The sequence below is a fragment of the Eptatretus burgeri genome, chromosome 3 (genome assembly GCF_056783735.1).
Source record: "Eptatretus burgeri isolate ZD-2024b chromosome 3, Ebu_testis_v1, whole genome shotgun sequence".
In the NCBI taxonomy this organism is placed as follows: Eukaryota; Metazoa; Chordata; class Myxini; order Myxiniformes; family Myxinidae; genus Eptatretus; species Eptatretus burgeri.
Window position 1 is genome coordinate 48795758 of NC_140963.1, and position 26738 is coordinate 48822495.

The 26738-nt window shown below is 43.6% G+C and overlaps 1 protein-coding gene across 2 annotated transcripts in view; it reads right to left on the reverse strand.

Moving 5' to 3' along the window:
• Positions 1-26738, reverse strand: part of LOC147029830 (reticulophagy regulator 3-like) — a 58656-nt gene that overhangs the window by 26089 nt on the left and 5829 nt on the right. The window contains exons 2-3 of one of the 2 annotated variants that reach the window (XM_085873195.1): positions 25247-25359; positions 7116-7146 (exon numbers count right to left, since the gene is read on the reverse strand). In XM_085873195.1, the coding sequence (XP_085729321.1) occupies positions 7116-7146; positions 25247-25359 (144 nt within the window). Of the gene's footprint in view, positions 1-5167; positions 6156-7115; positions 7147-25246; positions 25360-26738 lie in introns of those variants that run through there. The other variant, XM_085873196.1, reaches the window with a different exon arrangement.

The following is a 26738-nucleotide window of genomic DNA, read 5'->3' on the forward strand; positions in this document are numbered from 1 at the left end:
GGTGTTGCCAAACTTTTCCTTGAGGTATAAAAACCCACGCCCATTCAGATCCATTGCCCGTACAAAACTTTTCATCAAGCCGAGCTTTATGTGGAGTGGTGGAAGGAAAACCTTGGCTGGGTCGACAAGGGCGACATGCTTCACATGCTCTTTTCGCTCTTCCCAATCTTTCTTCGTCCAGTGATTCTTGTCGTCTCTGCTATCCCAGAGACAAAGGAAGCACATGTATTTCGTGTAGCCTGACTGCAGCCCTAACAACAGCGCCACCACTTTCAAGTCTCCGCAGATGTGCCAGTTGAAGTCATTGTACTTGATGGAATCAAGCAGCTGCCGCATAGTCTCATAGGTCTCTGTCATGCCGAACGCGCGAGCCAGTGGGACTGATGGTTTCTCGTTGCCATTGTGGAGCAAAACAGCCTTCAAGCTGTTCTTCCCCGAGTCGATGAAGAGGCGCCAGTCTGCAGGATCGTGATCACACCCAAGTTCTTTCAACAGACCGTTGATGTCACTGCAGAATGTCATCGTGTCTTCCATCTCAAAGAACTCAGCCATGTCTCTGTGACGTGCTCTGAACAAGGATATCTTGGTGTTAGGTTCAAGTAGATTCCACTGCTGCAACCTTGATCCAAACAGCTCTGCCTTCGCCTTTGACAGCGAGAGATCTCTTACAAGATCATTTAAGTCTCCCTGGTTCAGAAGGTGTGATTCTTGAGTGTCGGGTTCAAAAGGTTCATCATCACCATCCTCTTCACCACTGCTTACAGCTATGTTCTGATCAGCTGGAGGTGTTGGAACGGGGTTCTCGTCATCATGAGGCACAGGTTTACGAGCAGAGACGCAGTCAGCGTACTTGATGTGACCTTTATTCTTCTTGTTGAAGCCGGCGATGCTTGTGCAGCAGAAATAACAATCATCATGATGATTCTGCGGCTCACGCCATATCATGGGCACCGCAAATGGCATGCTCGCGCGCTTGCCCACCAACCACTGAGTCAAGGTTGTGTGACAGCTTGTGCAGCAGATGTGTGGTGCCCAGCTCTGTTCTTGGTCCCCCACCTTACACCCGAAGTAGTGAAAGTAGGCGGCCTTCATTTTCACTGCTGTAGATATACTTCGCTGTTGATCTTTTTTGGTATACCGACCACAGACATAACAGAAGTTGTCAGGATGATTGGTACAGGAACGCCTACTCATCTTTATCTGAAAGAAAGAAATATAACACAAGTTAACAACAATTGTACGAAATAGACATGTTAAAGACATATGTAAATTTCATTGAAATCCTGACTTCTAGGCAATTGGAATATTTCTGTTACTGAAAATCCTGACGTGATACAGCAAAACGGTTATGATTTTTGAAATCAGCGTACCCAAATTAGTCTTAATCACTTTACACATCTCCAGTAAAAAATATTTTTTGAAATTTGTTGTTCAGTGTAACCGAGCGGTGTTATCGCCGGCCCCGACGGACGTGATTATTTACCAGGTGCTTACACCCCTCCTACCAATTCCTTCCGTGATGCAAGATGGAACTTTCAAACAAAGGAAAGGACGCAACGAAATGGGGAACAGTTCGACAAGCACATTTATTGCACACTCATACATTTATTATACAAGCACATATGCAGTCAGGAATGCAAAACACTAACATGCACGTATGCAGAACAAAAGCAAAGCAAAAGGTGCTACGACCGTCTATAAGCAATGATGTACAATCACTTATACGGTTTTACTTGCGGGACTTGGCGCCACAACACGTATTCAAAGAAAAAGCAAGAAAAGACCCCCTCATAGACAAGGGAGTCAGACTGGGCCCATGGGCCTAATGCGCGTGGAACCTGGATGAGCGGCCAGGTCCACGAGACCGAAGGGTCTTACCCGCGCCCTCGTGGCGCGATGGCGGGCAAGCCGCAATGTCAGCATAGCTGCGCCTGGCTTCGTGCCCCTGGCGTGGTCGGTGATCTCTCTCCGGCGCTCCCCGTCTGCCTTTCCCGTCGGCTTCGAGCTCCGTCTCCCGACTTGACTGCCCCGCCGACACCACACTCGATTTGACTGCCCAGTCTCCCGCTTCTCCAGACTGCCACTCCACCGACTCCAGACTTGGCTGCCACTTGACTGCCGACACTACTGCTGCCACTCCACTGCTCCCACTTTTCTGCTGACGCTCCACTGCTCCCACTTTTCCTGCCGCGAGCTGCGTTGTGTTCGCGCTTATATAGGTCGAGGGAGGGGCGTACATGCAAATTTCTAGATCACAGCGGGACTACACCACCTGATGCTCAGTCATTGGATGGAAGAAAAGGGGGCGTGATTCATTCCTGATCCGCTTTTCAAGGCGAAAGGAACCCATTCACAGCCCATGGCACGATGTGTGGTAGAAAGGCGGAGGTGGTGGGAGTTTGCTGAGGTGGTTTGGGAAGGGTGTTGGTGGTGGCGATTTGGTTGCTGGCGGGCATCGTTTGAGAATGGCGGTGAAGCGATGTTTGCGGGGTGGAGTTGTGGAGGTAAAGAAGTGAAGGTGGTGGTGTTTGAGTTGTAGTTGGTTGGGATGGTGTTGGTGGTGGCGATTTGATTGTTGGGGGATGATTGGTCCAAAATAATGATAGAGAAAAGAAAAACGGCTAACTCAAAGGATCGCAGCGCGGTGAACACGGAAATTCCCTCTAAACAACGGTGGGGAAATCTAACTACACATATACTTATCATCATAACTGATCTAAGGACCCTTTTATGGTGTATTGCGAATTTCCACAGCCACAACAATATATATATATATATATATATATATATATATATATATATATATACATATATACATATATACATATATACATATATACATATATATACATATATATACATATATATACATATATATACATATATATATATATATATATATATATATACATATACATATATATATATATACATATATATATATATATATATATATTGTAGAGCCACCAGCTGGAAGCCGATATTACAAGTCGTACCAAAATACTCCATAGACATCAGAGAATGGGAGAATTTAGTTGTCCACAAGGCCAGGTTCTTTGCTAGTACAGTATTTGAACTAGAAAAGCACTCATTAAAGTGCATACCTCCACCATGCAATGCCTGATATACGAGAACATATCGGATAATACAGTACTACATTGTTTTCGTCCCATCTCTCAATGGCAAAGAATCACTTGAAAAATTATCAGATCCGGATCTGGATTCGGATCTTCACCAAAATTGAACAAATTCATCCTTGTCGGACACCCAAACATGTCCACCAAGTTTTGTCTGAATCCATCCACAACTTTTTGAAATATCTTGCTATATATCATTTTTGGCCCCATCTCTCAATGGTGAAGAATCACTTAAATTCTTGTTGTCGGATCCGGATCTTCACCAAAATCTAATCAGTTCGTCCTTGTCACACACCCAACCTGTCCACAAAATTTCATCTGGATTTGTCCACAACTTGAGATATCTTGCACACAAACAGACAAACAGAAAGGGGTGAAAACATAACCTCCTTCATTGCCGGTGGCAGAGGTAGTAAATAAAAAAAAAGTTTCACCCCACCCCCTCCCCCAAGCCACCACTTCAAATTTCCAGTTTTTCCCTTCCTGAGAGTTTGCTCTTGTATCTACCTTGCCCACCCCTTCCCCTTATTCTTACCCAAATCCCTTGTTGTCAAGTCTCCCTCTATTTTGTCCCTCGGGTCTGCTGTTGGTGTCTCCCACCAATCTCTCTTTCTGGTGCTCCTTTTGTGCTGTTGAGTCTGAAATCCGTTCTGTGTTATTGCTCTTCCACGAGCCTCGCCTTTACATACAAAAAGTATTTTTCAAAAAGCTACATAGGCAAAGACAATGCACACATAAAATATATACAAGTAATGATCAGTTTTAAGTCATATCGTTTAAACATCGTTGGCAAATAGGGGACATTAACATTATTTTAAGTGTCAATCAGTTTAAGTCATTGACCAGTAATATATGAGAATTTGGAGAAAATAATTAATAGAGAAGAAAAGTCCTCATCAGCCCCCACCACAGCACAGCAAGTGCTTGATGAAGTTTTTAATTTTTATACAATTGTTTGTGTTTATTTATTATTTACCATTGAGCTTCAGTGCGTCTGTCCAAGCCATAAACTTTTTACCATTTGAGCTTTTGTCATGAAATCTTCAAGAAACCTTTGTTATGAGAATATGGAGAACACAAATGAATAAAACGTACAATTTTTTTAAACTGCCATTTTCATCAAGTTTACTCCTGAGGGTGTGTTTCTTTACCAAGCAGCAAGTTAGCGCTTGCCAAGCAAGCCGTTCGTTGTCAACAGTTTTGCATAGAGTGCTTGCTTTACTGCTTAAGCCACTTGTTGAGTGTTCTACAAGAAACATGGCAACTGAACACAGTACAACCCAGGGTACAGGAGGTGTAAGAGCAGTACACAGAGAATGAGAAATTGAGTTCTTCATATACAGTGTGACTCTGCTGCCAGGACGGGGTTCAGGTTGATCAAACCAGAGGAGACAATATCCAGGGAGTGACACCAAGGTGTCAGGGACATCCTGTGGGAGGAAAGATTTTGTTAAATGGATGATGTTTATCAGCAGTGGCCTGGATTGAGAGATCTGCCAGCTTGGAGCGGAGACCTCACATGTTTAAGGTCCACACATTTAGGGACAAGGAAGAAGGAACTCCTGACATGGTGGAGGAATGCGGAAAGGAGCAAGGAGGGTGAAGCTGCAGCTGCAGCATCATTTGTGAAAGGACTGGAGAGGAGAAAGACAGGATCAGGCCTTCAATTTTGTGTTCCGAGTCGGAGGCTGTACGATGATCCTGTTCCATACTCGAGAAGACCTACGAAATGACAATGAGGTGGTCAATTCTCCCTCTTTGTCTCCATAACTCCACCACTCACCTCTCCACCTACCTCAACTCACTCAAGCCACACAGCCCTCCATGTAAATGTGAGCAAATATACCGTGGAAATATAGATGTACCTATGAAACTATAAGTACCTATTACACATTATATTTTATTGTTTTATGTAATACGAGGTCTGTCTAAAAAGTAACGGGACCGACTTCACAGAAATTTTATTCCAAAAAATATATAGAAATCACAGCTTGTCCCCTTCAAAATAGTTTCCCTCCAGTCTCACACACTTGTCCATCCTCTTCTTCCACGCTTCGATGCACCCCCGGAAGGCTTCTTCTGGAATCCTCTGGAGCTTCATCGTCACGGCCCTTTTGATGGCCTCCACATCAGGAAATCAGGTCCCCTTGATCACCGCCTTGAGCTTGAGGAATAGGAAAAAGAATCACAAGGGGCCAAGTCTGGCGAATACGGGGGTTGTTCCAGAGTTGGCATGTTCTTCTCCGCCAGAAACTGTCGGATTCTCAGGGCACTGTGAGCAGCGGCGTTGTCATGGTGGAGCACCCAGGTGTTGTTCTCCCACAGATCCCTCCTCTTGTCCCGGACTGATCTCATGAGGCACCAGAACATCTCCTTGTACACATATTCATTCACTGTTTGACCCTGTGGTAGAAACTCAAAGTGGACACTGCCCTTGATGTCAAAAAAAAGCACGATGAGCATCACCTTGACCTTCGACTTCAACATCCTTGCTTTCTTTGGTCTTGGTGATGCCAGACTTTTCCACTGACGACTCTGCCGTTTGGTCTCCGGATCGTATTCGAATATCCATGATTCATCACCAGTAATGACTCTCCCAAGCAGGTCTGGATCGTCCTCGAGGCGCTCGATAATGTCTTCACAGACAGTGACTGCCGTTTCTGGTCCTCGGACAACAGCTTGGGAACAATCTTTGCACACACCTTGCGCATTTCGACATTTTCAGAGGTGATGCTCCAGATAGTATCCTTGATGGAAAGTTCCTCAGCAACCATCCGCACCATGAGTCGAAGATCTGCACGCACCATTTGCTTCACACGCTCGATGTTGCCCACCGTTCTGCTCGTTGAAGGTCTTCCAGACCGTGGATAGTCTACAATTTCCCCCCGTCCCTCTTTGAACCTCTTGTGCCATTCAAATGCACATGTACGTGACATCGTTTCTTCCCTGTAGACTTGCTGCAGCATTGCGAAGGATTCGGAAGGTGTTTTGCCAAGCTTGGTAAGAAACTTCAGATGGGCTCTCTGCTCACGACTCATAACACGACGACTCAGTCTAGACAATGTGTAAAGCATGTCCTGTAAAAAAAAAAATAAAAAAAAATAAAAAAATAAAAAAATCACACAATGAACGCAGTCAACCATCACCAATCATATACATTGCTGGAATGTTGCGAAAGACTGACGCAACCCATTCATTCAAGATGTGTAAGTGGAGCACACAGCAGGCTCAGTCCCGTTATTTTTTAGACGGTCCTCGTATACAGTTTTTATTTGTATGCAAATATATTTTCAACTTACTTTCCTCTAATATTTAGTATAATTCTTCCTCATTAAATTGTACAATTTGTGATTTATTAAGACTTTACATATGGAGTATTTGAGTGCTGGAACACATCTCCTGCATTTTAATTTATTCTTCAGGGAAATAGCCGATCAGTTCAAGTCATATCAGTTGAAGTCGTGTTTTACAGGAACGTAATGCTGACGCTAATTGATCATTGTCAATTACGATTCAATGGGCTGACAGAAAAGCCTAGGCGGTAGACACACACACACACACACACACACACACACACACACACACACACACACACACACACACACACACACACACACACACACACACACACACACACACGGTGATTCATCAATGTGTGTGCCGTCCATCAATCGGCATTGATGGACGATGAATGGGAATCCCATCTGCCAGAATTCGTTGTTGGATGTTAAAGATCCCATGGTGTCCTTCACAAAGAGTAAGAGAGCTATCGCTGGTTCCCTGAACAAATTCCAGCCCGAACCAGCATAGGGCATTGCATCAGTGGCACAGCCACGCCCTCAGATAATTATGCTACCTCAAAACCTTGTGATTCATACGAAAGAAGTTACCATTCAATATAATAATATATCCTTTGGGTTAATTCATCATTCCATGATAAATATATAGTATTCCAAAAAACATTCTTTTCAGTCTTACCTTTCACAGTCTGGTGCATTCCACCTATTTACTGCAAAAAAAGAAAGGTGAGAAATCGATTATTTCACAGAAAACTTAATTCAACAGCCAAGGGGAATTTGAACTCAGGATCCAAGGATCCCAAACCCACCACTTGAGTTAAGCCAACACCAGGCATATTTATACTGTTACGGTGCAGGTGCGGCCACGAGTCGACCGCTCTGACGGAGCCGCAAGTCGAGTCGGCCTGACCGATTGCTCGGAATATAGATCGCCGCCCGGATAACTCCAAGGCCGACGGGTACTTGTGCAAGAACCGAAATACACCAATGGGGAGACCACGTGGGGTAGGGTCGATTGCCAATCTTCAATTTACCTAAATCAGCACGTGATCCAACTACCGGGGTATTTCACCCTCGACGGAACAAGCCGCTTAAGGGAGCCTGTCCCGTGCACGATTCCGAGCGGCTTAATCGCCGACAACCATCGGTCCGAATGTCCCCCTTTTATGGCAAACCAACGGCTTTCTAACTCCCAACACAAGAAATGCTCAGTCAATGAAAGAATCGACGTGACGAGCTGAAAACATTTAACAATTGGGGTATTTATTAATAATAATGGAGAACTAGGGAAGCACGAAAGAGCAGAACTATACCGACTATACAAAATGCAATGCAATCATTTACAGCACACAAAGCACTGAACAGTTTCCTACTTATGAGACGGGCCCACAGACACACGTACGCACACACACATCCAAGAAATGGTGGCTGATGCCTTTAATAACTGACTCCAGCTCGGAGGGACAGATTAGCTGAAACCCAGAACCTATCTCAAACCTCTCCACCTCGTGTGGTCTTCAAGCTGTTCGGACCCTGGCTCCAGCGAGAGCGAGCTGGATCCAATCGCCGTGAGCCGCGATCCTTCCCGAGCTCCAGTGAATCCTCTCGCACTTCCGAACACGTGCTGGTGAGACGAGGTACTGATCCTTCCCATCGATGCGTCGCTATCTCAAAGAACCACCTCCAAGATGAGGCCGATGAGTCGCACCAAGCCGGGAACCAAGCGGAGAACAAAGAGCTCCACGAACCAAGAAGAGCCAGCCGAGCAACCAGCTCAACTCTCTTCCGATGAACAAAGCCTCTCAACACGAACCAAGAACTCCGAGCCGAGCAACCAGCTCAACTCTCTCCCGATGAACAAAGCCGACTCTCTTCGACGAACCAAGCCAGAGCCCAAAAAGCGAACTGAGTCAAACAGAACCCGAAGGTCTGCTGAAAAGCCAAGCCGAAGAAAAAAGCTCTCCAAAAAGTCTCCAAAGCAGAAAGTCTTCAAAAAGCCTCGACCCTAACCCAAGCCAAGCAGAACCTGAAGGTCTACTGAAAAGCCAGAAGCAGAGAATCTCTTCCTTATTCTTATCGGCCCCCTCCCCCGCTCCCGGCGTGACTCATGCCCTCGTGCTCCATCCCCCGCTCAAGCACGGGTGGGAGGGAGTTGTTGACATCATGAGTCACGGGACGGGAAGGCTCTTCTTCCTCTTCGCAGAAGAGGGGGAGGGGAGTCTCCATTGCTTCGTTCCTTAACTACTAAATTGATCCGCAGCGCATCTAATCGATTTCTGAACATTTAAACAATGAAAGGTGAGCTCTCTAGGGAACAAGCACTTATCGACATAGCTGACTAAAGAAACCTGTATGTTGTGTGCAATCAAATTCCCAAATTCGTAACAGTATGTACAAATGCATTGTGCACACGTGTTTGCTATCTCACTGATAGTCTTAATTCCTGTGATTGTTTCGCGGAAAAGAAATTCTGCTTCTGAGCCGTGTATGCACAACAATCACGAGGCAATTATTGATCCCTTTACAACCTTGTCGTAGTCGTATGCAAATCCAATACATGTATGCAAAATAAAGGGCTATACCATGTCCACAAAATATAAAATGTGACTGTTGAACCTTTCCATTAAAAATAAAAAAATAAAAACTTACAGGGACATACAAGTAAAATACTAAAGATTAATATTGCATCATTTCAAGGCGCAAGGAGATAATTTTAAAATCAAACAATGTGAAAAACCTGCACCCACATTTTGCAGCTTATTGAATTGTTCGTTGAAACCAGCCTGCTGGGATAGGTACGATTCCACATACATGCAAGCCAGGTATGGCTGCACTCGACATCATGGGTTTATTCTAAAGTGAAGGTACTGCTTCCATTGGCTTGGTATTCATTAACATTTAGCCAAAATACTGTAATAAATGAACAGGGTTAAATATGTTGGCACAACTATGAAAGACAAATTTATCTGTCCTATTACACGGCCTCATAGCCTCGGGACTCTTCGGCATCGACTTATACATTGTGTGCATGCTAATACAAGTTACTTGTCAACTCGAGATCTCGAGATTCTAGACGAGTCCGATAAATCCGTCGTCCGTCCGACTAGGCAGATAAATCCGTCGTCCGTCCGACTAGGCAGATAAATCTGATGTGCTGTAGCTTTCTTTCATTATTCTCTTTTCTTCATTGTTTTCTACTGGCGCTACATGACGACAGTAGGAATAAAATAAATAAAAATGCAACAGAACGTCAGATTTATCGGACTATTTTAGGTAATTGTGTCGTAAGGTGTGCTCTGCACACAAGTTTTCATCGTATCCGGACAGCGAGATTGCTTCGTTTTATGCGCCGAGAGATATGGCCGATGACATGGGCTGGCCTTGCTTGTGATCAATTCGCCGTGGAAAAACATGTCCGCTGCTCTGGTCACGTCACCTCACTAAAATATTTCTGATATCGAGCAGTATGCAAGTCGAATTTACATTATTGAATTACGAATAGGATTTAGTCAAACCAGTTGTTATTGCCAAGTCTTCCTTTGATGTCCTCCCGATTATCATGAACTCCAGGAATTTCATCGCCATTTTCCTCTGCTTGTCCTGCTTCGGGCTCGAACTGGTAAGGCCGTATTTCATTTCCAGCTGCCTGAACTTCACCTCCCGCGACTACGTTATCCGATAATTCTCCATATGATTCAGACCAAAATCCTTCATTTCTCTCACACTCACTGTCGTTACCAGACAAATGAAAGTCCATGCCACAATTATTCAAAACCAAATGTTCGATTTTTTTAAAGCAGAAATGAACGAAGCAATTGAGTCGACCAATAGAATGTGGAAACACACAGGAAGCCAATAGAATCATGGAGACCACCAACCCGAGTAATTTACGTGCAGCCTTTGTCAAACTGCAGTCGACGGCATGTGGGTTACACCCCTTTCAGAATTTTTAGGGGCGTTCCCGAAGAGGTTTTTTTTTTTTTTTAATTTTACATTTTACAGAATGAGTATTGTGGAAAAATTGTCAAATCTGAAATCAAGATGAAAAACTCCTATAGGACATTATATATATATATATATATATATATATATATATATATATATATATATATATATATATATATATATACATACATATATATACATACATATATATACATACATATATATACATACACATATATATATATATATGAAATTTCAGTACTTTTCGGTGTCATGGAACCTTTAAGGTGATAATTGTTGTTGAAATTTTATGAGCGCTTCATGTTTTCACTCGGTAATTCTGACAAAATGGCTGCTTTCTGCCGTTCGTCCAGCACCACAGGCATGGCGTCATCGGCCAGGAATGGTCGCGGGACGGGCGGGTTGCCACGGGCAACATTTCACAAATGGGGCGGGGTGGATTTGGTTGGAGTCTGTGCCCGTCCAGAGAGGCCGTCAATAAAAAGAGGACGAGAGGTCCGTTCTTTACCGGTCAGTCGACAACCAGTCAGTTGGCGTCAGTGAGTCGGCTTTACTGGTCAGTCGACAACCACTCAGGTGGCGAGGACTTTAAGAGTCAGTGAGTTTGTCAGTCAGATGGCTTTTCCAGTCAGACGGCGATAGCTGGTTGCAGTTCTGACAGCTTTGAGAGTATTTCAGTCAGTTCTAGTCAGTCAGTCGGCGCCAGGCAGTTGGTGACAGCCTCAGCGCCAGAGAGCTTCTCACAGTGACTCAGCACTTCACAATCTCACAGCTCTTAACAGCTGTCCATCAGTTGTGGCTCCTGGTGGTGGGTGACGCTCGGACTGTTAATGCTCGTTCTCCTCGAGAGGCGTACCTGATTCTTGGGGGTGACGTCGATTGGCGTTCAAGCCTGTTCGCGAGTGGGTGCATGGCAAGGCTTGGCGCTGGCAAAGGACAAGGCACGCTCACACATTTCAGGATGTTTTTATTTGACATACGACTTCTATTTGGTGAGCGAGACGATTTCTCTTCCCGCCCCCCCCTGAATGATCTGCTGGGTACCCTTGTCTTGTGTTTAATTGTTAAGTAAGGCATAGAGATAGCCATCTGCTCTTTGTCCCTTTTTCTCTCAGTGCCTGATTGATTACACTGGTCAACAATTTTTTACTTTCTGAATGTTGTCTAGATTTCTACAAGTGAATTAGGGTATTCTGGCACTGCTGAATCAGGAAATGGCATCCGTTTCTCTCCATCAGGTCAGGTTTTTGTGCTAAGTTGATTTGAAAAAATCAGATCTTGTGACAAAATCAATTACATTTTTGTGGCATTATCAGCTGATTTTTGTCAACACATATCATCCTAAACATGTTTTTAAGAAAAAAAAATGTTTTGCCAACAACATTTATTGATTACATGATAGAAACATCGATTACTGTCATCTGAATGGTGGGCATTGATAAAGGTAAGTACAAGTAAATTGCATGTTGCATCACCACTGTTCAAACTTCAGGGCTTGAACTTCCGTTTCTTCGAACTCCTGGAATGTTCAGCGGCAGGGAGGTCTCTCTTCAGATTCCAACAGTAGTCAGCCATCATGACTGCGTCCCAGCGACCCTGATACCTGGTCTCCATCTCCTTCATGTCCTGATGGAATCTCTCCCCCTGCTCGTCACTCATTGAACCCAGGTTCTCAGGAAACCGGTTCATATGTGAAAATAGGTAGTGCATCTTGATGCTCATGTTGCAGCCCAGGTTTCTGAAAGCAGTCAGCATGTTGTTGACAAGTTCTGCGTAGTTTCTGGCCTTATTGTTGCCAAGAAAGTTCTTCACTACCAAAACAAATGTCTTCCACGCTTCCAGTTCCACTTCGTTCATTGAGTTTTTGAACTCTGGATCTCTGATGAGCTGACGGATCTGAGAACCATCAAAGATGCCAGCTTTCAACTTCTCCATGGTCAATCCTGGAAAAGCCTGGCACAAGTAAGTGAAGCAGTCACCATCTTTGTCCAGAGCCTTGGTGAACTGCTTGATTAAGCCGAGCTTGATGTGCAGCGGTGGGAAGAGTATTCTGTCTCTGTCCACCAGAGGGTCGTTGATGACGTTCCTTTCTTTGCATCTTCTTCGTGCATCTTTGCATCTTCCTTTCTTCTTCGTGTAATGCTGAGCACGGTCCCTACTATCCCACATGCACAGAAAACATGGGTACTTGGTGAAGCCAGACTGTTGTCCCAACAAAAAGTTCACCATCTTCAGGTCAACACAAATAAACCACTTATGCTGATCATAACCAATTTTCTCCAGCACGTACTTCACCGCTTCATACTTCTCCTTCAGTGTAGTCGAGTGAGCGATGGGTACAGAGGCAAACTGGTTGCCGTTGTGTAGCAGAACACATTTCAGTGATCGCTTGCTGCTGTCAATGAACAGTCTCCAATCTTTGGGTTCGTACTGTGGCACTCCAAGCTTGAACAGAAGCTGCGCAATATCAGCACAGTACACCAAGTCCTTCTCTTCAGAGAAAAAACGGAGGTACTCTTGATGCCTGTTGCGGAAGAAGCTGATGCGAGCACTGTCAGAGAGGAGGTTTTTTTCCTTCAATCTGGATGCCAACAGTTCGGCAGAGTCCTTTGACAAGCTGAGGTCGCGAACTAGATCATTCAACTCCTTTTGGGAAAATGGATGTGGAGCATCATCTTCAAGAACCACTTCTTCTTCTTCATGTCCTTCAACACTGGAGGCATCTTCGTCACTAATGTCAGGAAGTTCGCCGAAGATAGGCACTGGAATTGCATCACAATTTATGCTTTGCCTCACCAATTTTTGGAAGATTTTGAGGTTTTATGACTTCAAACTGATCCCTTTTCGACATAATCACCCAGAACTATCGTACCTGAATACTTCTTGTCATTAAAATAATTATTTCCAATCAAAACAATTATTTGACATGACATTTTACCCCCACCAACTTCTTCTAAAATGCTCCACACATGCGTACATGTGAACAAAAATGTAAAAAACGACATGTGGCCATATCTCAAAAACTTGACCTGATTGAACAAAACTAATGTGAGTTTTGGATTCAGCGCATCAGATTCGTCCTAAATCAGCTTAAAAAATGCAGACAACAAATTTGTTGTTGACCAGTGTTATTTATTTGCTTATGATTATTTTGATTGATTTTTATTTATATATTTTCTTATTAATAAATTGCTTTGTTGACATTCCAACCTGTCAGTGCTTGTCCTTTCCTTCCATTGATCTAGCATTGTCCAAACCTAGATAGACTGGGAGGTAATGACCACACAAACTCACCTGTAATGGTCGGCATGCACCAGCGGTGAAACGAAGGCACGCTCCCTGTTTAGGAAACCATGTGACCTCCAGTTAAATGACAAAATTATATGGTGGACACTGGAACTCATGGTTAACTGACTGACGTTCATGGTTCTAAAGCAACCCACCGTATCACGAAGTTAATCGTGAGCAGTGGCCCCAGATCCGGCTCTTCCGAGGACAGATGGGGATTAAACCCCCTCATAATAACAATTGGTACCCATGGCCATAACTGTATATATATATATATATATATATATATATATATATATATATATATATATATATATATATATATATATATATATATATATATATATATATATATATATATATATATATATATATATATATATATATATATATTGTTACGGGGGTGGCCAGCCCAGGTTAACACCCCCAACCCAAACAGCGGTGGTGGGCGGTCAACACCACCAGCCCCCGGACGGCCGAGCGGCTCCTTATTAATAGGAGGCGGACACGCAGATCCCCAGAGATTATCATGCGTGCTGGAAGGGCATGGGGAAAATGATGGACGGGCAGAGGAGCACAGCACAGTTAAGCGCTGTACCAGGACAGCACAAGGGGGGTCCACACTCGAACCCTACGACAAATACACGGATTCTTTGACTTTAAATGAACACACTTGCATGAAAATAAACAAATATTTACAAAGGACAATAATTCAAAAGGTAATGATAAAAATGAAGTAAATAAATCCTAAAGTCAAGGCACCTCCCCACACAAACTCAAACACAGACAAAGGAGAAACAAAATAAAAAGAATACCCTTCCTTTCAAGTATTCTTGTACTTCGCTTGGCCCAGAGATGGTCCCCGTTGGATTTGGAATCGAGGAACCTCCACCAGCACGTGCAGACGCGCACAAAATGTCGCCTCGTCGCTCCCCGCACAGCAGGACAAACGCATGCCAGGCACCCCATGAGCGGCACCCAACACCAAGGCTCAGAACCCAAGTGCAGCCGCCCCGCACATCGATCCTCCCCACCGACCCGCCATGACACACGAGGCTCAGGGTCTGCCTCCCACGACCCAACCAAGAGCTAAAGGCCAGCATCCTGCTTCGTGCGTACACTCACCCCACACTCCAATCTCCGTCCTACTGAGTCCAATGCCTCTGACAGACTACCGCCGCCGAAACCACCGCCGCCTCCTCCTTCTCCTCCTCGTCCTCCTCCGGGGCGCAGCCCGCCCACAAGAAACCCGGGAAAGCAGGCCTCCGCCCACTCGGCACGTTTGCTCGTTTCTAATCATGCTTTTGGTTATAAAGACAAAGGGAAAAGTCACAGAGGGGCAACCACACACACTGGGGAAGCCCATTGCCAAACCCTAGCCAGTCAACATAACCCCCCGCCCCCCCCCTCACGTGTGGTAACACGCAAAACCCAAGCCCACCATTTTCGTACTTAATTACATCAGGATGCCTCCTACACGTCCACAGACCAAAGTACTCTATTCACTGGTAAATTCCCTATTGAATCACACACACACACACACACACACACACACACACACACACACACACACACACACACACACACACACACACACACACACACACACACACACACACACACACACACACACACACACACACACACACACACACACACACGCGCTTCCAACCAAAATTAAACGAAATCAACTCTGCTGATTTCAGCAATAAGCAAGAGCAGACCCAGTGCCAGGCAACATTTCTCCCGCTTCACAGCATGCCTCCTCAGGGCAATAGACCCTGAGCCTCGACACGTGTCCGCTTTTTATTTCCGATTCGACCGCTCATTTCCAGGCACGTACTAGTGCTCGAAGTCAAATGGATTAATTTTATATTTTATTTTGCAATCCTTAAACAAAATAAATGTCAAATCACATCATCGATGGGCTGCGCTGCTCTTTTTTAAACGTATGCGTGATCTGGTGCTGTTTGTGTGTGGGTGAGCATGTGTGTGCCCTTGTTGGTTTTGTGTTTCCAGGGTACAAACATGGCTGGTTTCATGTCCAGATTGGATGTGATGAGTTGTGGGGTGTGTGATTGTTGGGGTTCCCATTGGGTGTTGTACACACACAGATGTAGTGTTTGGGATTGTGTTGTTTGTCGCTCACCTTATCCAGCTGTTTGCACCATCTAGTTTTAACTATTTGCATCAGAGGTGTGTATTATGTGGGTATGTCCACCATTTCTCCAGTTAGACCACCACTTTTGGCTCTTCACATACCATGCTTCCAGTATCAACCTGTGTCGTTTGTTGGACATCATGTCGAGGACACAGGTCCCATCAATGTCAAATTTGTGGCCAGATTGCAGGCAATGAGAGTTATGTCTGTCACCTTTCCAAGCTTGATTGCTCGATCATGTTCATCTCGCCTTTGTTTTACATTTCTTCAAGTTTCACCAATGTAGAATTGGTCACAGTCTCTGCATGACGAATGGTGAACTGCATGATAAACTACTCCAGATTTATTACCAGTTGATATTGGGTCCTTAAGTTTTGAAATTACATTACGGATGGTGCGGAGAGGCTTGTAGGCTACACCAATCCGTGCACTGCATACTATCCTGCTAATCATTTTGGAAAGGCTAGGGTAGTGTGGCAGTACACAGTGCCCAAGCATGTCTGGCTACTGCCATCCTGTCCATTTTGATTCTTTCAAGGTGGGGAGTATCCCTTTGCTGTTCCTATTTTTGAGCCAGGACTCATCCAACTCATCTGATTTCTTTAATTGCATCGGCTTTGGAAGATGACACCCTCCATACCTGAGCTGCCGAGATCTGTGTTACACTGCGTTTGTGGAAGATTGGCTTGCAGGAGTTAAAATCCAATAATCTACCAGTGTTGGTTAGTTTCCTGTAAATAGAGGTGTAGATGGAGCCATCAGGCTTACGGTGAACCTCCACATCCAAAAATACCAATTTACTTTCTTTTTCAATTTCGATTATGAAGTTAATGCTGCGGAATACCTGGCCAAGTTGTCCCAGTAGGTGGTCAACCATGTTTGTATGCACAATGACAAAGGTGTCATCTACATATCTGTTCCAGTCCGTGACAGCCAATTCTCATGAGACCCAAATATCCTTTGTTCGAATTCCTCAATCACCAAATTAGCTATACTACAACAGCAGAGACTGGTGAGCATGTGTGTGCCCTTGTTGTGCCAAATCCAGGCCACAGAACCCAAAGTTGTGCCAAATATTTGTCGGTGGTGTGCACCGCCATAGATGAAGGCCGTGCTGTTCAGACACATCTCCAGCAAGCTCGCAATGTCTTCAGGTATTAGTTTGCTGTTTTGACAAGCCATTTTCCAATCGTTTGAATGTTTCAACCGGTCGAGTGTGACGCTCACCGCAAGATCGACTGGGATGTTGGTGAAAAGGGAAACCACATCGAAAGATACCATAGTCTCATCATCTTGGATTCTAACCTCTCTTATCCTTTGGACAAATTCACCAGTATGCTTAACCGGTTTATCAGCCTTTCCTATAAGTCTGCCAATGATGCATGCTAGAAAGCCCGACAATCGGGAAGATGGTGCATTGACGAAGGACACGATGGGTCTTCGAGGGAGATTTTCTTTGTGGATCTTGGGAAGACAATACAGTCTGAGTGCTGAACCATTGCTGCAGTAAAGCCAATTGTGGTCCTGGTTGCCCAGCCTGCCTGTTCGTTTTAGCATGGACAATCGTGTGTTCTAGCACCGTTGTTGCTTTGGAGTTGGATCATCAGGTAATTTTTGATAGGTTTTACCATCCTTCATTAGCAATACGACTTTACATTGGTATCATTCCTTCTCCATTACGGCCACTGCCCTGCCCTTGTCTGCTGGTGCAAAGATCAAATCGGTCCTGTTTCTCAAACTTTTCATAGCCTTCAGCTCTGGTACTGAGAGGTTAGGTTTAGGTTTACTCGTGTGTGTGTGTATAAAGGCTCTGATGATCTGAGCCACACGGTTCGTGATGGTGGTTTTCTCCTCTGCCAGTCGGTAGATTGGTAATGGCGGACTCCACACTCGCAACGATCTGGGCCACAGGTTTTTGACAACAGTCTATAACCTGCAAAATAAAAAAGCACTCCACCATTTGACCTTGAGCATAAGCACGTGACCGGAAATGAGCGGTCGTGTCGAAATAAAAACCAGACACACGCCGAGGCTCAGGGCCTATTGCACCTGATGAAGCTGGCGAAACGTTCCCTGAGACCGAGTAAGCTCTCGCTTTTTTTGCTCAAATTCGTGGAGTCAATCTAGTATTTTTACTTTTGATTGGAAGCACCTTCTTTAAAAATGTGTAATCCCAACCACCCAATCTTATACACTCACACTCACACTCTGTCTCCCGACATCTCCCCAATATTCATCATGGCCATTTTCATTTTCTCAACACTTTCTTCCCTCAATTTTCATTCCCCCATCCTCTCATCTTTATCCTTGCAGATGCAATCGGTTTATAGCACAAGGCCTACTTAAAGCCGCAGCAATGCCAATGGGGATAAACAAGGTAAAACAAGACAAATACTCTCATATCCCTCCGGGTGGTGGTTTACCATGCCCCAAAGGCCAAAAACTTACAATTATGAGCTTTTATGTTCCAATGGATACCCAATCTCATAATCATTCAATTTGCAGCCTTACTGCACCAAGAAAAAAAAACAAAAAACAACACCACCTTGATTACAATTCATGGAGGAATAACTTAAGGAAGACACCAAGAACCAAACTAAAGAAAAATAAACAAAGAACAGAAATCACCAACTACAATATTATGGCTCAGCAGAGGAAGCGAGAGAACAAGGAAAAATAAATGAATTCAAATGGGGAGACAGGCCTTTTGATTACATGCCAGCTACAACGACTAATGCTGTTGCCCAGAATAAATGCACCCAATTGATCGCACAGTTAATTAAAGAAAAAAGAAAAAAAACTGCCGCTTTTTGTATCTCCTTGATGATGTCACTTCACCCCTTGTGGTTATGTCACGTGCCAGATGGTGAAATACCGTGTAAACCCGCGCATGAGTATACCCCGCAGACAGATTTTTGGAACCAATTTAATGCATCTCCCGTGGGTTATTTGCTTGAGAGAGGAAAATAAATAAATAACGGTATCTCATAAATACAGGCAGAAGAGTCTTAAAGACCTCCCAGCACACAAAACACCACAGTGAGTATGGTACAAACGGAGGCGAGAGAAGCAGTGCAGAAGCGCAGGACTTGTGCACTCTGCCCAAACGTGCATTATCGATCCAAAGTAATTTTTACTCCAAATCGATCCAAAGATCCACAAATTTTTACTCCAAATCGCTCTCTCTTTCTCTCTCTTTGCCTCAACTGTACCAACATGACAACTCTGACAGGTGCTATAACAAAATCTCCCTCTGACCTACTGTTCCTCTCATCCCCTTTCTGCTGGTAAATCACCTCAGTTTCCTTGCATACTACCTCCACCATCCAAATTCCAATCATTTACCAGATTCAAGTTACAGTCAAGCCTGGTGTTGGCTTCGTGGTTAGGGTGGCGGAATCCTCGGGTCCTGAGTTCAAGTCCCGTTGGCTGCTGAATTAAAAAAAAATACACCAGGAGGTTGACTCAGCCTGTCATCCTTCCGAGGTTGGCAAAATGAGCACCAGTGTACTGGTAAGGGGGACACTGCATCAGCGGCATAGCCGCATCCCAACCAATGATGCAACCAGCAGCCACAGGCTGAACTCAATAGAGAGATGGGGGTGGGAGATGGGGTGGGAGATGGGGTGGGAGATGGGGTGGGAGATGGGGTGGGAGATGGGGTGGGAGATGGGGTGGGAGGTGGGGTGGGAGGTGGGGTGGGAGGTGGGGTGGGAGGTGGGGGGGGAGGTGGGGTGGGAGGTGGGGGGGGAGGTGGGGGGGGAGATGGGGTGGGAGATGGGGTGGGAGGTGGGGTGGGAGGTGGGGTGGGAGGTGGGGTGGGAGGTGGGGTGGGAGGTGGGGTGGGAGGTGGAGTGGGAGGTGGAGTGGGAGGTGGAGTGGGAGGTGGAGTGGGAGGTGGAGTGGGAGGTGGAGTGGGAGGTGGAGTGGGAGGTGGAGTGGGAGGTGGAGTGGGAGGTGGAGTGGGAGGTGGAGTGGGAGATGGAGATACAGTCAGTTTGAATCAGCCATTGGGCATGTAATGCAAATGCATGTGAAACAAATGCCTCATCACATCCACAGACTAAATGTTAGCACAGGTTGAATGGAAAAGCCTGAAATATATTAATCATGTAGCCATTAAAAAAAAAAGTGATACACACTCTGCATTGCCCAAGAATGATTTACCAGTGTTGAACTAAACCAGTGTTGAACAAGCCAAGAGTTCGTAAAGACATTCGGGATCTCCATGATAACTACGTGATAGTTCCAGCGATAAAGCTGCTAATAATTTTGTTGTGGTTTGTAAAAAGTTTTATGTGGAGGTTTTATTAAGAGAGTTCGGCATTGATACGGTTACTTTCACCAGTATAGGAAATAGCACATATGTTCCTTGTCATCAGCCATTCCAAGATATTATCTCTGAGCATCAGGAAATTTTAGTGAATAATTTCAGTGTTGTATGTAAAGAGGTAAGTCTTTGTATTCCTCGACTTTTCTGGATTCCTAAGCTTCATAATAACCCGTACAAGCATAGGTTTATAGCGGGTGCCAGGCAGTGTTCTACCAAGCAGTTATTGGTTATCGTTAACTCAGGCTCACAAGTTGTTGGAGAACAGTTCAGGAAATATTGTTTAGCAATTGAGAAAAATTCTGGTATTAACACTTTCTAGAGTATTAATTCTTCTTTCGAGTTCTTAGATGGAATTAGATACCTCAAATCAAGTCAGTTGAAGTTTTTGATTTTTCAATTTTTATTCAAATTTGGATTTACTATGAGTGAGGGATTCACTCTTCAAAGTGATTGACAACGTTTTTAACTCTTTGAATAAGTTTTTTTTATGTGTCACGTTTGATAGAGCATTCTTTCCTAAAAAATAAATACTAAAGTTTTCATTGTTTTGATAAGCAGATATTTCAGAATGCTGTTAATTTTATTTTATACTTTTGTGGGACAACGCTTCAACAGGTTAAAGGTATTCCCATGGGTGGGAATTGCAGCCCCCGACTAGTGGACATTTTTCTTATTTTCTGTGAACTCTCATTCATGCAGAAACTGATAAAGGAGAAAAAAAAATATGATGAGCCAAAATATCATTTCGTACATGATATTTGTGTGGTTAACTCGAAATTTTTTTTGATAGGCAGCTTCACAAAATTTATCAAGATAGCCTTATTGTAAACAGGAATGGTAATGATTGTACAGTTGCTGCATATCTGGATGTGTTGGTTAGAGTTGGACATTATGGTTTGAGTACAAGTGCATATCACAAAGTTGATGATTTCAGTTTCCCTGTCGTCTTGTACACCTCTCTATGTGGAAATGTATCAATTAAAATGGGTTACAATGTCTTTTCATCTCAGCTACTTAGATTTACAAGAATTTGTTCAGTAAATGATAATTTTATGGAATGTGCCGAGAAGGATTTTTCCATCATGTTAAACCAGTGGTCCCCAACCTTTTGATCCCACGGGCCACATTCACTACTCCCAAGGATGTTGGGAGCCAGAAAAAAATTGAAGCATTTTATTGAGTTTTATTGATTTGATTCCTCCCGGCGGTAAGCGGTAGTGGCATTGTGTAAGGCTTTTCAGGTCATGGCGCCGGCCGGCAGTGGCCAGCAGTGGCATTGTGTAAACCCCTTTAAAATTGCTACATGGAAATGTGTTTTGATTGGAAAGTCCTCGCGGGCCGCAGTATAGGGCTCCGTGGGCCGCAGGTTGGGGACCAATGTGTTAATCTACTGATCTACTACATCTACTGATGTAGACCTGCAACCGGGGTTGTGGATCTGCCGTTTGGAGAGGTTCTGGGCTGTAAGGATCGAAACTTCGATGGAAAACGGTGCCCAGGCGATGATCTGGGCAGGTGGGAAATCAGTCACTTGCTTAATATGGAATAGGCAAAGCCTAGAAGTGAACGTAGAATTCTTCTTACATTCGCTTCTGACTTTACATAAAACTTGTTCACAACTGTATACTTGCCAACTATACCGTGGTACATGCAAGCACCGCACAGCTGATGATTTTGACGCAATTTCCGGTTACTTCGGCCTGGATTCGGGATCAGCGATCAAATAATGTAAATCACGATTAAAAAATATTTGTTGATGATGCGGGAGATATCCTTATTAAAATTAACTTTGGGAAAAAAATAATTGCATAAATAAATAAATAAAGGATCACTTCTGGTCAAGAATAAAAGAAATTAAAAGTTCCGGAAAGAGTTTCAAAATAACTCCCGGTAACGTTAAATACAAAATAAACACCATTCCTGTCATGAACAAAATCACTTTCGGAAGTATAAAATTAACTTTGGGAAAAAAAATAATTGAATGAATAAATAAACACTTCTGATCATGATCTCCCGGCATGCATCATTCCCCATGAGAAAAACCGGAAACAAAAAAAAAAAAAAAACAGAAACAAAACAAAAACGGACGCAAAATGGTCAGAGCCAACGACACGGATTCACAATTGCCAGGGTATTGTGTTGTTTTTGTTGTTTCTATTCTCTCATGTGCACGCGTGAAGTAATATTCGCAAGATAGAAATAAAACCCAATCGTGTTAATACACCGCACAGCATTTAACAACCGGAAGCAAAACGTCTTAGCTAACCACACGGATTCCAAATAGCCAGGGCTATTGTGTTGTTGTTGTTGTTGTTGTTTCCTATTCTCTCACGTGCACACGTTAAGTATTAAGCTCACTTCGTTCGCTATAAGTTAAGGTCATAACTTCAAATAAAATAACTTTTGTAAGTACTTTCTAGTACATAATTTGTCTGTGTTTGTGTGTTTATATGTGTTTGTATATGTGTGTATTGTTTTGTGTGACTTTCTTCTTGGGACTACAGTGCAGTAATTGGTCTTTATTTTGATTACAGTAATGCCCCAGCTTACATAATCACCCCATCTATGTCATTTCGCAAATACATCATCATGCTATTAATCACACTTCTCGATATTCGTCGTGTGAACTCACACCTGTGTCGTTTTAAGAGCTATACCTTTTATCCAAGCATTTTCAGAACTTCCAAGACTGAAAAAGACACCAGAATACATCACCAAAGTAACAAATCTAGAGATCGCAAAAATCGCCAAAAGAACTACTGCACTGTACTTTGCTTCACACAAAGAAATATACTGCACTGAAGATTAGCTCAGAGGCAGCATAAAAATGTAACCTTAGAAATTAAATTACATGTTATTCATCGATGGGGTGCTGGTAAACGTGCCATTGATGTTGCCAGGTTGTTAAGTTTGCTTCCGATCGAAAAAAATATATATATATATTCCCACATTCATTGAAAGAGGAAAAATAATATGCACTGCCAACTTTGACCGCTTCTGGAAGAGGTATATTTATATTTAAATAGGCCTGGTCATTGTTTTTTTATTTATACGCATGTGTACTTGAATACGAGTATAACTGTCATAAAAAAAAACATTTTAATGGCAAGATGACAGGTAAAAAGTGAAATATAAAACCTGAAGTGATGTTAGGAATGCACCCCCTGCTTATTCCATTAATTCTTACGAGAAAAACTGCTTTGATATTCATCACACTTTTCAGAAACTCATCCCCGACGTAAACCGGGGTCTGACAGTATTATTTACAACCTCCAATAAATAATTATGACATAAAAACAGTACAGTACTCACATTTTTGGTTGCCGAAATCTGAGAAATTCACCATTTCATACCAATACATAAATTGAGATACCACACGGCGTTTCCACCTTGTACTGTGCTAAAAGTTTGACCAATTAAACACTCTTTGTGCTACTTTGCACCAAAACATAATTTCTTCATTGTAATGGTAAAAAAACATTATTGCATATAGCTACATTGTGCAAATTTTTTTTAAACAATTAAATAAATAAATAACATTTTCAAAAAACAGCTGTCCTTATAAACAGTGCAACAACAAATTTAGTGTGACAATGCAAAATAATGACCAATTTACCACCACGTATAATGAACAGCAAAACAAAAAAAGAAACAAGCAATCAGACCAGCGAGGATTTCAGACGAGCGAGAGCGAGAAGAGGGGAGAGGGGAGAGGGGAGAGGGGAGAGGAGAGAGAGAGAGACTCCGGCAAGAGAATGAGAGGGAGAACATTCCATTTCCGGCAAGATGACCCCACGTCGCAAAAATATCCCGCTCAGACCTCACGACATGAAACGAATCGCCCACACCGAACTCCGCGCCATGAATTTCCTTGCAAGAACTCCCAAGCCGTGCCCTGATGACAGGCCAAGGGCAGCGTCGGTCCCACACGCCCGCTCAGACACCCCGATCAGCGCTAGCCAATGTGCCCGCTCCGTGTGAGTCACGTGGCCAGAGCTGCACAACATGCCTCTGCCAGATTGCAGCCCCACTGGCCATAGAGGCAAGAAGACGCCCGCCGTCCGCGGGGAACATCCGCGGCCGCCAGCGATGACCGAAGGTACGATGTTATGGCGAACCCATGCACAGACAGCAAGATGTGTCCAATGAGGTGTCACGAGATAAGCGCTGGTCTGCCATTGAGCACATTCCAGACAGTGTGCGTAGATCCACCATTACGCACATGGCCAGTGATCACGTTCGCCCGATTCTGCTATCGTGTGCGCGGGGCGAAACCCAATATGGTTCAGATATTGAGGGGAACGCTCGAGTATAATAATTATATGGAGGCTTAGAATGAAAAGAATGCCGATATAGCTCGTCCAGAAATGGTATGAAAGGAAAGCGCCACTTGCGCCTTGCACACTTGCATCCCGCCCAACATGGCCTGGGGTTGCCTTTCTATTATCGGCCTCGATTGAGGGATCGCTTGAGGACGGGAGCTCTGTGCTGTCGATGCTCATGGGGTGTTTGAGCACCCTTTCTAAGGTGCTGTTTCTTCCGTCTCCTCGGTACATGTTCCGTGCAGCATGGGCGTCGTGTTGGGTGTGTTTCCTGTCCATTGGGTGGAAATTACTGCTGTGCATGCGTTTGGCAGGCTGTTTTCTATTTAGGGGTGGGGGTGTAATGCCTGCTTGGCCTTTGCTGAGGGCATATCTCACAGCAAAGGGTGCACGTGGCTCAGATTTACCTCAGGAATAATTAGAAAAGAAGAGTAGGAATGACGTTAGAAATTAAATGAAGAAGAAATGATGCAAGCAAACCTAGCTATGAGATCCTCGCAATGCACGCCCCTGTTGTCCCGCTATACAAAAGGGAAGGGACAATCTACACATACATTAATGGAATAACTGTCTTGGGACCACTTCATGTTGGATGCATGCGGTTCCGAGAACCGCAACAATATCAATCAATATACTGTACTGTCAAAAACAACTGAAAATTATGAAACCAATTATTTAAAATGATTACCAGTAATGAATCTTATTAAAGCATGGATATTTGTTCTGAAACAAGTACTCACATCGTATATGTGGCCATAAATTGTAGATACAAGACTGCAAAGTGATGAGTAGTAGAAGAGCAGAGGCCACAAATGTGTATGGCCTCAGGACAACCGTCATCTTGGATAACATCCTGAAGAAAATTATAGGAATCAGCAAGATAACAGCTTTGGAATCACACTCTTGTATCTTATATGATACACTAATGTCTTGTATGCAGCTTTAAATGCATATCAGTAAGAACAGCAAAAGGTGAATACCAGAGAATAATTTCCCCAAAAAAGTTGACTTGGACCGAGGAAACGTCAGCAGATAAGATGTTGAAAAGAACGGCTCAGGGTTATTCGATACAAAATGAAACTAGAGAGCTCATAGAACGCATTACCCTCTGCAATGGCAAAGTCTACACTTCAATTTCAATAAAATAATGATTTTCAAAATCGTAAAAAATAATTCTAGAAGTTTAGCGCAGCAGTTTTATACACCGCCCTATTTAACATGTCTAAGTACTGCCCGACTGGAGGTTCTTGGAAGTGATAAGGTGATTTGTGTTCTGGAGTGTTCAAATATATAATTACATTTAAATAAAATGAAGATTGCAAAAGTCATATAAATACCGTATTTTCCGATGTATAAACCACAGCCGTGTATTAACCACACCCCTGGTTTTCACCCTCAAAATAAATGACTAATTTTGCACATAGTAAATAAAATGCTGTACAAACTCTTAACCTGAACAGATTTTCAAAATTTAAATGGCAGAATTGAGCATAACAGCAGTTCCGACTGCTACAAAGTGTTCATTTGGAATATAATTGAAATTCAGCATCGATCGTTTTTAAGACCGATTATGTTTCTAGGCCCGTGTATTAACTGCACCCCCAACTTTTACCTTTTTTGCCGATAAAAAAGTGCGGTTTATATACCGGAAAATAGTCAATAAATTCCAGTATTTACCACCGTTTTATCCAGTGTCAATCACACCACCCTATCGAACACGTTACATGAGTTCTTCTTGTCTGTTTGCACCCTTTATGATGTCCTTAAAAACAGTAAGTTTCCTGTTTGGAATCTATATATAATGGAGCAAATGTATGATTATGCATGTATATCTGCTCTTCACCCATTGGTTGCAGAGCTGACCTGACATCACCCACAATTGTAACCTGAAATACTTAACCTAAAGTACCCAAACAACCCCGAGTTCCTAAAATACCCCAAAAAACGAAAATGCCCCAAAGACCCTGAAGACACAGGAGATCCAAAATACCGAGAGAACGCAAAAGACCCAATGGGACTGAGACCCATGGAAATTCTGTGCAATGTAAAATGTAACTTCAGGTCCCAAAAGCACACACACACTCACGAACTACCCCCCTTCTGAACTGTCCTCTCTCTGCCCTCCCTTCAGCAAACTCTGTCATCCCCTCCCCCTTTCTTCTTCTTCAAATCCTCAACGACTCCAAACCCGAATTACTCTACCCTCCTTCCAACCCCAAGTTCTCAATCCCC